The sequence below is a fragment of the Psittacula echo genome (assembly GCF_963264785.1).
Source record: "Psittacula echo genome assembly, chromosome: 5".
In the NCBI taxonomy this organism is placed as follows: domain Eukaryota; kingdom Metazoa; phylum Chordata; class Aves; order Psittaciformes; family Psittacidae; genus Psittacula; species Psittacula echo.
In genome coordinates this window covers 3,007,219-3,021,421 of record NC_137739.1, presented here as the reverse complement: position 1 = coordinate 3,021,421, position 14,203 = coordinate 3,007,219, and the positions used below count along the sequence as shown (strand labels likewise).

The 14,203-nt window shown below is 51.2% G+C and overlaps 1 protein-coding gene across 1 annotated transcript in view; it reads right to left on the bottom strand.

Moving 5' to 3' along the window:
• Positions 1 to 13,938, bottom strand: part of PEMT (phosphatidylethanolamine N-methyltransferase) — a 37,061-nt gene extending 23,123 nt beyond the window's left edge. Inside the window, exon 1 of the mRNA XM_080618831.1 lies at positions 13,831 to 13,938. Coding sequence (XP_080474957.1) covers positions 13,831 to 13,923 — 93 coding nt within the window. The 5' untranslated portion in view covers positions 13,924 to 13,938. The remainder of the gene's footprint in view (positions 1 to 13,830) is intronic.
• Positions 13,939 to 14,203: the final 265 nt, after the last annotated feature.

Below are 14,203 nucleotides of genomic sequence, written 5' to 3'. Positions count from 1 at the left end.
GTGCCCTAAACCCTTAAGGTTTAGCCCATGGGCAGGGCTTCGCAGACAGGCAGTGGTGCAATGGGCTGTGGTGACTCACCTGCACTCACTGTGATGCTCGCTGGTACATGTGCAGCCACTGTGACTCCCCACAGGAGGTAGACAATGGATGTCTTCCCTTTCCAGCCTTTACCAGGCCAGTCCCTTGTGCATCCCTCAGCCATCATCTCTTATATGCTATGCACCACCAGGTCTCAGCTGTGTTGCACCATCGGTGCCAGCTGATTATCCAGCAGCCTTAATCCCATGTGCTGTCCCTTTGCTTGTCCCTTTGGCAGGGCAGGAGCATTGTCCCCACCTCTGCACATCCGAGCTATCACCCAGCCTCTCCAAAGCCTTCATCCCACCCATCCCTGCCTGTCTCAGCACTGCTGCTCACCCTCAACCTTCCTAGCACAGGACCCATCTGCAGGGTGCAGCCAAGATGGGCACCAGCTCCAGGGATGGCTGGGAGACCACTCTCTGTCCCTCCTGCCAGCACCCCAATAGGCTCCACTTTGTCTAATGGCTTCCTGCCTGCACTGGGAAAAGCTGTGGCTGCTCTGGATTACCCAACCTAAAGACTAGGAGTTACTTCCCTGAAAGCTTCTCAACTTGCAGGCACTCAATTACAGAGAGCCAAGAGATGGTAATGGAGCCTGAAAGCTTTTAGCAAGTGATTAAAGCCCTGCAAAGTTCCCCCACTAAGTACAGGAGCAGCAGCCTTCAGTTCATGCCATTAAAACACTGAAGTGATATTAGAAGAGACAGGCACCATCCTAATGGTTTCACATGAGCTGTAAGGCAATGCAGGCCAGAGACTGCTCACACAGATTGTAAAGGGCTTTCTTATGGTAATGCCCCCAGAGATGGATTGATGCTGATGGGGACAATGGGTGACAGGAGCCAGAGCAGGGCAGGGACTCCTATCAGAGCCTGAAGGCTCCAAGCACCCTGACCTGATGCACATCCCAAGAGATGGGGATGGGCCGTCTCAGCCACAAAAGGGCTCTCCAAGAGGCTACACCAGTTAGTTTCTCCTATTTCCCCACTGGTATGATGGCAATAACAGCTGTCAGCAAGCCACAGCCCAGCAGGACGGCTAAGCTCATCTGTGTCTGCCAAGGGCTTTTGGTTTGGAAAGGAAGGTGCTCATTTGACTCCAGGAAGACTTTTCCATTGCCTTTCATGGGTTCCGGATGGGGGGGGTTGTTGTTTATTCCAGCCAAAAGAAACAGCAGTGGGGTTTTAGAGAGACAAGGCAGTGTGGGGACTGGCCATGCAAGGATACTGCGGCATGGAACAGCCAGCTGGAACAGTGGGGATGTACACCCAGGTGACAGAGGGCTTCACATAGAGGAAAAACACGTTTACAGCATCTCACAATGGATCCAGAGGCTTGGAAAGCACAAAGATGTGAACATCCAAGGGGCTGAAGGAGAGAACCATCTACATGTAGAAGGCAGGGAGGGTTCCTCTCCAAAACCGAGGGGCTGGTTGTGGAGCTGCAGTGACAAACCCTCGCTGCCTGCTATGCCCATCACCTAGAAGAGTGAGTTAGAGAACAAAACACAAGCTGGAATGCCTCTTCTAGCGACTTCTTCCCAATGAATGCCACCGATTAGGGGATCAACGGGGTCCAGTCTGAGCATTTCGGCACACGGAGAAGGGGAAAGCGACTCTTTGTCTAACAGTGGAAAGAGTGCTGTTAAAGAACCCCAGCCTGCCTTCCCCATGTCTGAATTCAGCCTGAAAAAGAAACCTCACTGCACCCATCCCCAGTGAAAGTAATTGGACTGAAACGGCACAGGTCACCTCAGCTAACACCCTGGAGCTGGGGAAACAGAATAAGCCAGCAGGTAAACAGATAAGGGTTTTGTAAGGACTAGGTACACTTTACCTCACAGCCATCCCTTGAGATTACCTCCACACAAGCCTTTACCTTGAATCCACTCATGATAAGCACCTAGATAACACATTTCATTTCTCTAATAGTGCTTATGTGATTTGTCCAAGCGCGATCTCATTAGCTGCTTGCAATGAAAACAAGCCCCTGCTTAACGGAGGCCAAGGCAGCCTCGGTCCAGCAATGTTCCATGAGCCACATCCTCTCCTCTTCCATAAAACCAAAAATGACACGGAATCTGGGCTGTATTTGCTAGCAATTTCCAACACAAAATCTGAACAGCTTCTCCTCAAGGCAAGGAGCTCATGATTTATGTCTGAAGGGCTGTGATTTCAAGTAACCCAGAATAAGCTGTTCATTTTGAGAGAGGGCATAGGGAGCCCTGAGAGCAAAGGGGAAGAAGGGTGATGTGCTCCAGCTACAGGGAATCAGGCTGCACGGCCCAAATCACCTCTTCCAGCCAAAAAAACCCCATGGAAAAAGTCTTTGGGAACTAATGATTTCTCCAGAGCACAGCATGGGATGGGGAAGGACCTTTCTGTGTCTGGGATGTGGTGGGGACGGCCAAGGGCTGCATGGGGGAACAGGGAGCAGCCAGGATCCACCCAGCTTCCTATCCACTTCATTTCATTATGAATCTATGCATTAAATGAAATGAAAGAGGCAGAGGATGCCCTGACATAAGTATGTGGGGCTTTGCAGAGGGAAGGCAAGCACTGCCAGATGAGCAGCTCACGCGCAGCATGGCCAAGTGTTTTGCCTGGGTTTCGCTGGATTTACGTTCATCTTCCATGCGCAGATGACTTGGCCCACACTCAGCTTCTCATTGCACACAGCTCCCATCCAGAACACCACAAACCTCCTCTTTTCATACATTCTCCTAAGCCTCAGAGCCCTTTCTCTGAGCAAAGACCAGTTGGGGCAGCCCACAGCAGGCGCCTTCCCAAACCAACCAGAAGCAAAGGCACGCGTTTCTCAAGTGATGGAGAATATTCTGCCCGTCTCACGTCCTGTGTTTGCTTCTTTTTTACCCCCTTCCTGTTGCTCCTACTCATACAACACTAAAAAAACCAAAGCAGGGGAAGGGGCCTGAAGGGCTGTACACACAGCTGCTGCACCGAAACGGGCTGTCCACCCCAAAGACCCATTTCCAAACAAAGCCTTTCCAACAATAGCACTGACGATGTTTGAACTGGCCTCGATTTAGAAAGGCAAGCTCTTTGCTGCACCTCACTGTCAGCAAGTGCTCAGTACAAATGCCACGTTACAAGACAAACGTGTCTCTCTTCTTTATGACTTCCCTTCTATTTTCACGCTTCTGCTCCATTGCGTCCCTTCCAAATCAAGCCCTGGATCCCAATGGATCCATAGTGCTGAGGTCAAGCCCCTCTGAATTTGTTGCAGGCTTAACACCTTGGGTTTGGTTTTAAACGTGGGGACAAAGCTCTTTACCTTTCATCACAAAGCATCTACCCTGCTCTTCAAAGCTCTCCAATGATTGCTCCAAACCTGTAGCTCAAATTGCTATCGCCTTAGCAAGTAAGGTCAGCCTGATTAAAACCCAGTTATTCTAGCTGGAATAGAAAGGGACAGTCTTCAGCAAGTACATCCCATGCAAGAAATACCCTTGTACTGCACCGAGACAAGCCTTCACTGGCTCCAGGTAAAAGGAGATTGAGGTCACCTAATGACTGTGACATTTCTTGCAGCCTCTGATTCACTGCAGCGAGACTGTATAAAGCTCTACCGGAGATGTCAGCTAATTCAAGTGCTTTTCTGCTCTCCTTTATGACCCATATTCAGTTGCAATATGTGGTTGGGTATCAGTGTGAGCACCCAGCTATGGCACCGTGCCCCCAACCAGCTGGACCTGCAGTTGTGCCACTGCCTGTGACTGAAAACTGGGGCTGGATGCCCCAGTATTTCGAGTTAGGCAATTCTTCAAGCTGATGTAACCCATGGGAATGGAAATACTTTGGTTCTGCTGGCTTAAAGACTAAATCAGAAGCTCCAGTTCACCCAATGTATGAATAAGGAGCTGGCAGGATAGAAGAGGATGGAGAAAGGCTGGGGGTGACCAGCAAGCAGAAGCCCGTCGAGATGCAAACACATCAGCACACATCCACACATAGAATGGTTTGGGTTGGAAAGGACCTTAAGATCATCCAGTTCCAACCCCCCTGCCATGGGCAGGGACACCTCACACTAACCCATGTCACCCAAGGCTTCGTCCAACCTGGACATCAAGGAAGAAGATGAAGAAGCAGCCAAGCCATCACAGCGCTGCCTGGGATCCTGTGTTTGATGTGAGGGGTTTCAGACCCAGGCATCACTGTTGCAGTCTGCTCTTGTTAATAGGTCTGCTTGGATTCCAGCTCAGCCCAGCTCATTAGCCACCCCACCGAATCCCACACTAATTCTGGATCACTTCTATTGCTACAAACAAATAACACAATTGCCTCCACGCAGGGGTTGTTTTCCTCCTCCCTCCCCCAAATGCAGGGCTGGTAGCATCTCATGTATCCGTTAATGAAGTCCATTATACCCAGAGTTTCCCAGCAAGGAAAAATTACAATCATTAGCCAGTGAGTGATGAGAGACAGAAACACCATTTCTGCCCAGGCTGGCAATAACAGGACGCCAAGTACACGTCCCAGCGAGTCGAGCCTTGCTCTCCCGTAACGCGGTACCCAATGTTCTTCATTAGCATCTCTCTTTTTAATAGAGCAAGACAGCGTCCTGCAGCAGGTCGCAATTACACATGACAATGAATTCAGGGAGAAACAATGATGGGTGTCGCAGAGGCACATTGTGCAGCGGGGTTGTGGAAAGGTGAAGTGGGAGATGATTAGGAACATTTTAAAGCCCTGTCTAAAACCCAAAACAAGTGGAGGCTCGAGTGGTGGCACGGAACAGGAGATGTGGCTGCTTTCCTCATGCACCACTTTGTCATTTTTGGTTTAAATAGTAAAGAAACACAATAATTACTCTTTCGGTTGTAATACCCCAATGGCCAGGACTGGTAGTCTCAGACCAGGACTTCTTGTGCCATTTGCATTGGCTTCTCCCGGAGCTGCATCGAATAGATCCCTGGCTCTCCGGCTGCCCTTTAGTGAAATTAGGGTTTAATTCTCTGGAATAAGACTGCTAATAAGGACTCCCAACACACCCATCCTTTGGACAGCGTGTACTCACTCATCGCTCCCCCAGGGCCTGAGACAGGAGGGAGACAGGGAAAGAGGGGGGAGAAAAGAAATGAATACGCCTCAGAGAGCACAAAATGCAAGAGAAATCCAATCCCCCTTCACAGGACAGTGAGAGCTCGGTGGAAAAGAGGTACCGGTTGCACCAGTGGAGCACCAATTCCAGCTGGAGGGCCTCCAGTCCTCTCCCTGCTCCTACATATCACGTTCCGTGTTAAGCCTTCCCTGGGAACAGTTCCCACAGCGCTGAGGACACTCATGTTTGTGATGCTGCTGTCGTCCTGGTGGCCAACAATAGAGAGGGACAATTTGATCTTTATGTAATGCTCTCTGTTCCCCTCTGCTTGAGGATGAGATGTTCAAACCGAGCGGCACAAGTAATAACAGCCTGAAGGGTTAAACACAACCATCCAACCCCTCAGTGTTAGCACTGGGGGTCCTCTGGGTGTAGCCATGTGCCCCATGGGATCTGCTCAATGCAAGAAATGAAACCCAAAAGCTGAGGGAAATGATCAATCATCCCTATACTCAGTGACCTGCACCCCAGGGATGCTCCTTCCCACTTCTGAAGCCTCAAAGCTGAACACTGGGATGCACATACAAGCTCTGCATTCAGTTCTCAAACCCTCTTAGCCTTTAGCTCCATAGCCCTGCACAGAGAGGGATGTGGGAGGCTGAGCACGTCATAGCATCATCGAATGGTTTGGCTTGTAAGGGACCTTAAAGATCATCTAGTTCCAATCCCCTGCCATGGGCAGGATCCAGGCACATCCACACCAGGGACCACAGCCTGGCAGGAACAGGCAGGAAAGTCATGTTCCTCAGTTGGGCAACGCATTTGCTTTGGCTGAGTACATCTTGACTAGGACTGCACGACCAAGTCTCAAAATGAAACTAATTCATTGCTGCTCCCCAGCCTTGGGAATCAAATGAGTAACTCTGCAGTCATTGAAACAACGTCCTGGTAAAAATAAACAGGAAAGGGTACTTAATAGGAATGCTTCAGAGTTAAAAATACTGGCTCTGGTCTGAGGTCATTCAGTTTTTAATAGGAACAGCTACGCATGCCCCAAGGTGATGTGATTTGGTATTGCTCCAGTCCTGTTAGGAGTGCACGCTGTATCACAGACAGACAGATGGGGTTTCTTCTTCCCAATTCAAACCCCTTCCTGGAATTTTGCAGATTGAGCATCTGCTGGTGGACACCGCAGGAAACGCAGCTCTGAGGGAAGAGGCAGGAATAGGAACATCTGTCTGCATGGGGGGGATTCAGGGCTCCTCTGCTCTTCACCCAACAATACTGATGAGGAGGATGCTCGAGTCTTTCATTCTGAAAGGGGCATTTCTACAGCAAAAGAGAGGCTCGAGGCAGAGGCAGTCATGCTGAGCACCAGGCAGGCACAGAGCTGATGCTGGAGAAAGGGCAGGAGGTGAGCAAAGTAGGGAGAAGGAGTACTGTAAAGGCTCATAAAAGCTGCATGTACATTTTCCTTCCCTGAAAATGCCTTTGTGCTTTTATGGCAAGGAGCTGCTACAATTACAGCTTCTTTTATAAGCGAAGCACAAGCCAGGTAATGAGCAAACCTCCCACTGCACAAAGGAGGTGACGAAGGCGTTCTGTAAGCCCTGACCGTCAGGCTTCCCCACCACAGCTAAAGGCAGAGAGAACTGCTCAAACCTATCTCCATTTCACCCACTTCAGGGCTGTGAGCTGCTTTTTCTTCCCCAAAGCACAAAAAGGATCACACCAAGAGTGACTGTACCCACACAGACAGCGAGTGAACACCCTTCAGCCAGGCAAGGCAGCAGCTTGTGTGTCCTAACCTTCGGAACAAGCCCACGGCTGCATCATCCCTGGTCTGGAGGAGGAAAGAGAAGGGACAAAAAAGGGGTTGCAAGGGAAAAAAACCAAGCACAATACTGCCAAATCCAGACGACTGTTACGTACTGTGGAGGCTCATGATTTCAATGACACGTGGGATCACAGAGGCCTTCCTGACCCCAACATTTGCTGGGAGATCAGGGGGACTGGATGAAGCCGCATGTACAAGCCTGGGGCTTCCAGCTTTTCTGGAATCTTCTAAGGGAGTTGCTGCTCCTTCCCTGCACATGAGCCAGCACAGAGGTTTGGATGGCTTGGCAGGGAAAAGGAAAATCAGGCTTGCTTCATCCCACCCCTCCTTTCGCCTCCGAAACCAAAGCCCCTCACTCTGAACAGCCAGTGCACTGCTGCTCCCATCCCTCTGCAATGGATCAACCAAAGCTACTGCCCAGGCATGCTTGATGTCCATAGACCATGTCCTTCATCAATGTAATACATCAGCACCAGCTTCCAAAACTCTGCTTTGGTGTAGAGGGGTTTTAGAGCTTTGCCATTAGAAAGGGGAATGCAAGGGAGCTGAATAGGGCAGGCAGATACTCGTTTGCTTTAACTGAGATAAGGCTCCTAACATCTACCAGGAATCATTGTCCACCAAGCACTGCTGTGATGAGGCTGCTGAGCGATCTGGTTTCACACTCAAGAGAGCAGGGATGTGGGATGCTCCTGCCATTTCCAGCTCCATGTCTCATTGGGGACACAATATAGGTGGAAAACAGAAGGAGGGGATTGCTTTACTGACTTACTAACCTCCTTTACTACCCATTTACTCCTGCCATGGGAGCAACTGGAAGTAAGTGTCCCCTTGGAGTTCACTAGGGGGGAAGAAAACAGAGGAAATGAGGATAGATTTTCTTTGGGATGCCCTCCCTGTGTGCCTCAGCCACATCCAGCACCCCCAGCATGAAACCCCAACGCCTCCCTCCCCAGTGTGAGTCTCCAGGAGATGGATTTGCATCACGATGGAAGGCGGGCAGCGGGTCTTACAGAAATAACCTCCCAAGAGCACCCAGCAGACTGCGTCTGTCTGCAGTTCTTCGTCAAAGCAGCCTATTTTGGGAGATCCCATCCTTCTGGGAACTGGACAGGCTTCTGCTAAACGTCTGCGCCACGGCACAAGCGGGAAACACCCGGCTCCCGTCTGCAGGCAGGCACGGAACCTGGGAAGCCCCCCTCCAGCCCCCGGATAGAGATGTCCCAGGGGAGGTGATGGAGTTCCCTTCTCCAGGTTCCAGCAGCTCCCAGCCCCAGGGCTATACACAAATGATGCCAAAGCCTAAGGCTATGCAGGAAGAGCTGCCGTCTTCCATGCCTCCCAGTCTGGGTAGATCCTACTCCTTCCTATTTTGCCTCCAGCACCACTTTTTGCCTTGTTCCATGGGATGTAGGTGGTTGTAGACTTGCCATTTCCCACACTAACATCCTTCAGCAGCATGGCACAAGAGGGATGGAGTGGGACAGAGAGGAAATGCCCTCTTCCCAACTTCTAGGGTGCATAGTTAATCCTCTGATGCATAGGAAAACAAGACTCTTGGCTTAAATCTATTCTTTTTCACCTTTTGTGCATGTTCTAACTTATTCCAGCCGGGCTGCAAGCAGCCCACGGTTTATTTTTAAACCAGCAAACAAGAAAAGTCCAGTTTATACAACAAACACCCTGGGTTTCTAGAAAAACATGCTACAGAAGCTTAGAAAAAGGAGGAGGCTGCTTTTTGGGTCAGCTTGACCATGATCTATAGGGGACTGTGAGGCAAGAGGCAGCTTCTGACCTTGGTTTAGAGGCATGCGTGGTAGCTAGGCAGCTGCTCAAAGGATTAGCACCATTCTCTTGCAGCCCTGAAGGCTGAGACCGTGCCTTGCTCGACACACAGATGAAGCAGCTCAGCTCAGCCAAGCTGAACTCCACGTTTCCCCCCACCACAGGCAGCTCATCCTGCAAGGACATCATAAAAAAACATTGCACAGCTTCTTAAAAGAGGATTTAGATGCAAACACCACCACCCCTCGCTGGGAGGCTGCAGGGAAGCAGCGCTGGGATGAAGGATGTGGCTCTCCCTCAAGGTGATAGGGCTCCTAATTGTGTCACTCCAGCCAGCAGGCAGGAGGATGCGACCCAGTTTTGGTACCTGTTACGTGGCTCGCAGCGGTGCCAAGATGCTGGAAGAGCTAAATTTAGGAGGCAAACAGGCACAGTGTTATACACCCAGCCAGGACTCACCCTGTTACAAGACGGCTGGAGAACCGATGCTGTCCGTCGGCTCACCACATGCATTACAGCATCACTGCAAAGGCCTCGTTGCCAGAGTGAGAAGTATTACCAAGTCACTCGGAATTAAATTGCCACTAAATGCTGTTTGGGGGCAGGAAAAATAGAAAGCAAGCAAATCCTTGCTCTTTCCCAAGCATTGTAGGGAACGAAAATGGTGATTGCTGCCTGGTAGAGAGCCCAATTACGAGTAATGCGCGTCCTCTCCCTGCACAAAGGATGAAAGGCATCAGAGCTGGCGGTGACATTTTAAGACCGGATATGTAAGAGCGAATCCAAGCCTCATTGCAAGCCCAGCTTTACCCCAATAAAGAAGCACTTTTTGCAGTCAATTGCCTTGCAGCGTAGCTTGAACGCCCGCTATTGATCTAGCATCTGTTATAAGCAGATAGTCATTGTCACAGTGCCGGGGCTTCTGCAATGGGGTCTAAAAGCAGCTTCCAGAAGATGGCTGAGGGCTGTTTTTCTGCAGAGCCCACAAAACCCTTGAGGTTTGCAGAATGTGAAGGCCAGAAAAGACCATTATATCACTGCAACTCATTCATCTCCCAACCCCATAAACTTCACCTAACCAGCCCTCACACAGCCATTTCACACCCTGCAATTCCTTTTTCCCAGCCAGGTGCTAACACACCACCGTCAATCCTTCCCTTCTGTAAGACAGACACTGATTGCTGCTGAAACCCCTCAGCATCAGGCAGGTTTCTCCTCTTCCCAAAAGGCTTGCTGAGGTCTGAATCCCGACACATCCAAGCTCCTGGCCCCTTCCCAGCGACGTGGGGAGGTTCTGGGGCCAGGCACCTTCCTCCGAGTTTAGCAAGAAGTGGCCAGGGGTAGATGAAATCAGGCTGCAAACATCCCCCTCCCACCAGCACAAGCACTTCTCATCCACTTGGCAGATCCCTGCAGTCTCCAAAGAAGGAGAAAAAGATGGGAAATGAAAAAGAAATGAACCAAGAGATTCACATCCATCAGGAGCCAGGCGCTGTCAGCCCAGCTCCCTGCGCAACGGCTCCTATAATGAAAACCTCATGCAGTTTAAGCGCTTGACAGAAGTCTCGAACTGAGATCTTGTTACCCTCAACAGGAAAAGCTGCAACCTTGAAGAATAAAAGCATGTTTGTCTGAAGGGGTCTATTTAAAACCACGCTAAATTACACTAAGCCTGCTCCTAACCGTGACATCCGAGGGTTTGCTCTGTGTGAGGATAGGTGTCTCAGGGGGTCACCGGAGGTGAGGGAGGAGCAAGCTGAAGATGTGCCATTTCGAAATCAGTCCATGACGCCCGACAGGAGTTTTTAAGAGGCTCAATCCAAGAAAAGGGTTGCTGATGGATGCGCTTCCCACTTGAAACTCACTCGTGTGGTGGCAGACGTCAGCCTACCTGCCTCACGGCTCTGCCACTTGCCTGTTTGCTATGGATAGGGTCAGAAACCTTCCAGCTTTCTAGAAGGTCCCCACGTGCCACGGCTCAGTGAGCTCTTTAAAGCCTCCCACATACAGGTTATCTGCCTCTCCTGGCCTGAAAGTGTTTGTCCCCAAGGAGCTGTTATTTGATGCCTTCCTTAGTTACCAAGGGATGGGAAGTTTCTCCCATCATTCCACGGCTTTCCAAACACAGATGGGATTTATTGTAGTTTCTGCTGCCTTGACCTCATTAATGTTTTACAGCAGAGACCAGCAATGCGCCTACTACAGCCCCACAGCTCAGGTCTCCCAGTGCATTGAACATCTTTGGGGAAGTTGAAGTGATTTCATTCCCAAACCAGCTCTGTTCCTGCCTCACCTGCACCTTGCCTGATGCGGGATGACAGCTCCCAGCAGCTCCTCTCGTAACAGCCACGGCGGGTGGGAAAGCACAGACAGCACGAGGAGGAGAGAGGGGGAAAGAAAACAAGGACAAAACCAGAGCACAGCAACAAATCCAAGCTGTGCCATGGACAGCATAACCCGGGAGCCATCGATGGACAGGCAGGATTCCAATTGGCATAGAGGAGTGGAAGCAGAAGGTGGGGCGACAGCCCGGGGTTTGGTAGGGAAAGGCAGAGGTGACCATGGAGTGACATTCATGGTACCCATCAGGAATGGCTGCAGGGAGGAAAGGTGAGAACTGGGAGTCCTGAGGCCTTTTGAAGAGTGTTTCTCCCTGGTGGAGAACAGGAGGGAGCATCCAGGCTGGCTGGAGTCCCGCAAAGTGCCCCACTTAGGCTCTGGTCCTCTAAACTGCTCTCAACAGAAGTACAGACATACATGAGCATCAAGGTTTTCTCTGGAGCTCCTCTATAGCCTCTGGAGTTTGTGCTTCATCCCCAAACCCTGCAGGGTTTATCCCTGGTGCTTTTCAGGGCAAACAGCTCAGGATGCTCGAGGCCTCAAGATGCGCCTCTCCATCAGCCAAGCACTGCATGGAGCTGGGGTTTCCCCACCACATAGTTATTAAGAGGCTCAGCACAGTAAGGACAACCCGGCGCCAAACTTTGCAAGAGGCAGATTTGGCCAGAGTTCAGCAGAAAAAGAGACTGAACTAAACCAATGCATCCCCACCCAAATTTCTACCCAAACCAGGAATTTCATGCTCAGGAGGAGTTTGGACCAGGATCCCGTATTACTTCCAAAGCACAGGGAGCAGAGAGTGCTTGGCACCGCATAGCAATCCTGTCTTTGCACTAAAGCTCTTGCAAGCCCAAAGTCATTCGGATGCAGAAGCGATCTCAGCTGCTGGGAAGGAACTCAAATAGCAAAAGACAAAGGGAGCCTGTGCAGGGATGCAGAAAAAGAAGAGCTGCTGGCTGGGTATGGGCAGGAGACACACATGGAAATAGGATGCTGGAGGAGATAAAGGAAACACAATAGGGAAAATCCAAGGATGGCTGTGGCCACTGCTGCTAAAATGCACCTGATACCAGGTCCCACATCCCCCTTGCAAGAGCCTTCCAGCAGTGCCTGCTGTGAGCCACACATGGAGCCTGAACGCAGCAGGAAGATGCTGGGGCACAGCAAGCGTATGGATGGAGGCACACGGGCTGCGAGAGCCACCCTACAGCCGGGCCAGCACCTAGTGCCACGCTCACCTCCCCAGAGCCTTCCACCACCACACCAGCTCGGGTTGGTCACTGCAAAGCCATGCAGAGATGCCTTCTGCTCCCAGGCGCAGGCCCTGCACGTCTTGCTTGCAGTGCCACCTGCCGCCAACGGCAATGCTCTTCAGACACTGGAAGGGGGACAACAGCAACGCAATGAACTTCCTGCTGTTACATCAGCTTTCCCTGTCCTTTAACAGCAGCCAAACTCCTGATCCAGAAAAGCCACGCTCTTTTCCCAAGCTGCAGGCATCCCACGAGGCGCAGGCGTAGCAGCAGACGCTAATAAAGGCCTTTTATTCCCCCTCTCCCTTTTATGCAGCATTGTCGCTGGAGCCAATCTCTTCCCCGCTAGAGACCACATCCTGAAGCTCGCTCATTGATTCTTTATGCTAAAGGATGACTCTGCAGTCGAAATAATGTGGCAGGTTCTAGCTCGTGTTTCAGACACCGTGAGGCTTCTTAATAACCACTTGCATGAGAAATTAGGGAGGCTGCAACAAAGAGCTCCGACGGAGGCTTCCAAAGTGACTCAGAGCCAAGAGAGCTGCGCTTTTCCAAAGCTCAGCATGAGACAATCTCTAAAGCCCCCGCTCTCAGAGAGAGCCGAATCCTCCCCCTCTGGAAAAACAAGGCCTTTTCTAAGGAGACTTCCCCCAGGGTGAAAATCCCTGCGTTTGGTGGGCGGGTTTGGGAATCTTGGCTTAAATGACATCCCGTTGCCATGAGAAGGCTTCATCCCCACCTTGGCTTGTGCAGGGTGGGAGCCCCTCTGCTGCAGCCAGCCTGGGCTTCCCATTTGGCTCTGCAATGCTCCAAAATGGGGCTGAACATGATTATTCCTTGCTGGTGCAGGGAAGCAGCAACACCCCAGTGGTAAAGGGCAGTGAAGACTCTTGCAGTCTCAGCTCCTGAAGCGCTATGGCACCCACATAGACAGCGAGCATCACTCCGCACAGGAGCATCCCTGCTCCTGCTCAGGGCTGCTGCCAACCCTGCAGCTCTTTGCAGCATGATGAAGGGGGAACTGCTTCAGGTTAATTTTTGGCTGCTTTTACTTCCTGCCATCCACACAACCAACACATTTCAGGGGGAAGCAGCAGGGAATGCCTCCTGTGAAGAGGGTTAATGCTATTTACGCTCAGTCCCAGTAGTGACCTGCTGGGGTGGGAAGTGCAGCAGGAGACAGGTTTGATTCCTCTGTTTCATCTCCCAAGCTCAGCTCCTAATTCCTTCTGCATCCCGCACTGAATCCCACCTTCACCTTGTCCAGGACACACATCACAGACACCTCCAGCCCCAGGAGTTCTCTCTGCAGCACAGCTCCACTTCTAACAACTGAGCACCATTCACCCCACAAACCCAGCAGACATCCCCAAAAGAGGTTTATCCTCCAGCGTGGCCAAAAGGAGACCCCCCTTGTAGCTGGCAAAGGACAGCTAAAAGCAACAGGGCAGCCGTGCACAGGCAGCTCTTACCATGTTCCAGAAGAGAGGATTGAAGGCAATGGAGAGGGTGGCCACAATGAAGGCAGAGTCAGTCACATCCACGTAGCCGAAGAGCCATGCCATGACTGTCACATCCACCTGGGGAGGGAAGGGCAGTTACTGGGGATGCAGGATCCTATGGGGACACTGAGTGTTGCACCCGAACAGAGGGCACTTCATCTCAAACCAAGCTGCCTTGCAAAAGCAGATGAATCTCTCCATAGCCCCAAGCAACGTGTTGTTTAGGGTGCAAAGCCAAGAGGAAGGATGGGGGCTCCTCCAAGCTGTATCCCCACACCCCTCAGAGATATGGGGCTCTTAGGAAGCACTCAGAAGGACATGAGCACTTTGAGGACACTGTGGG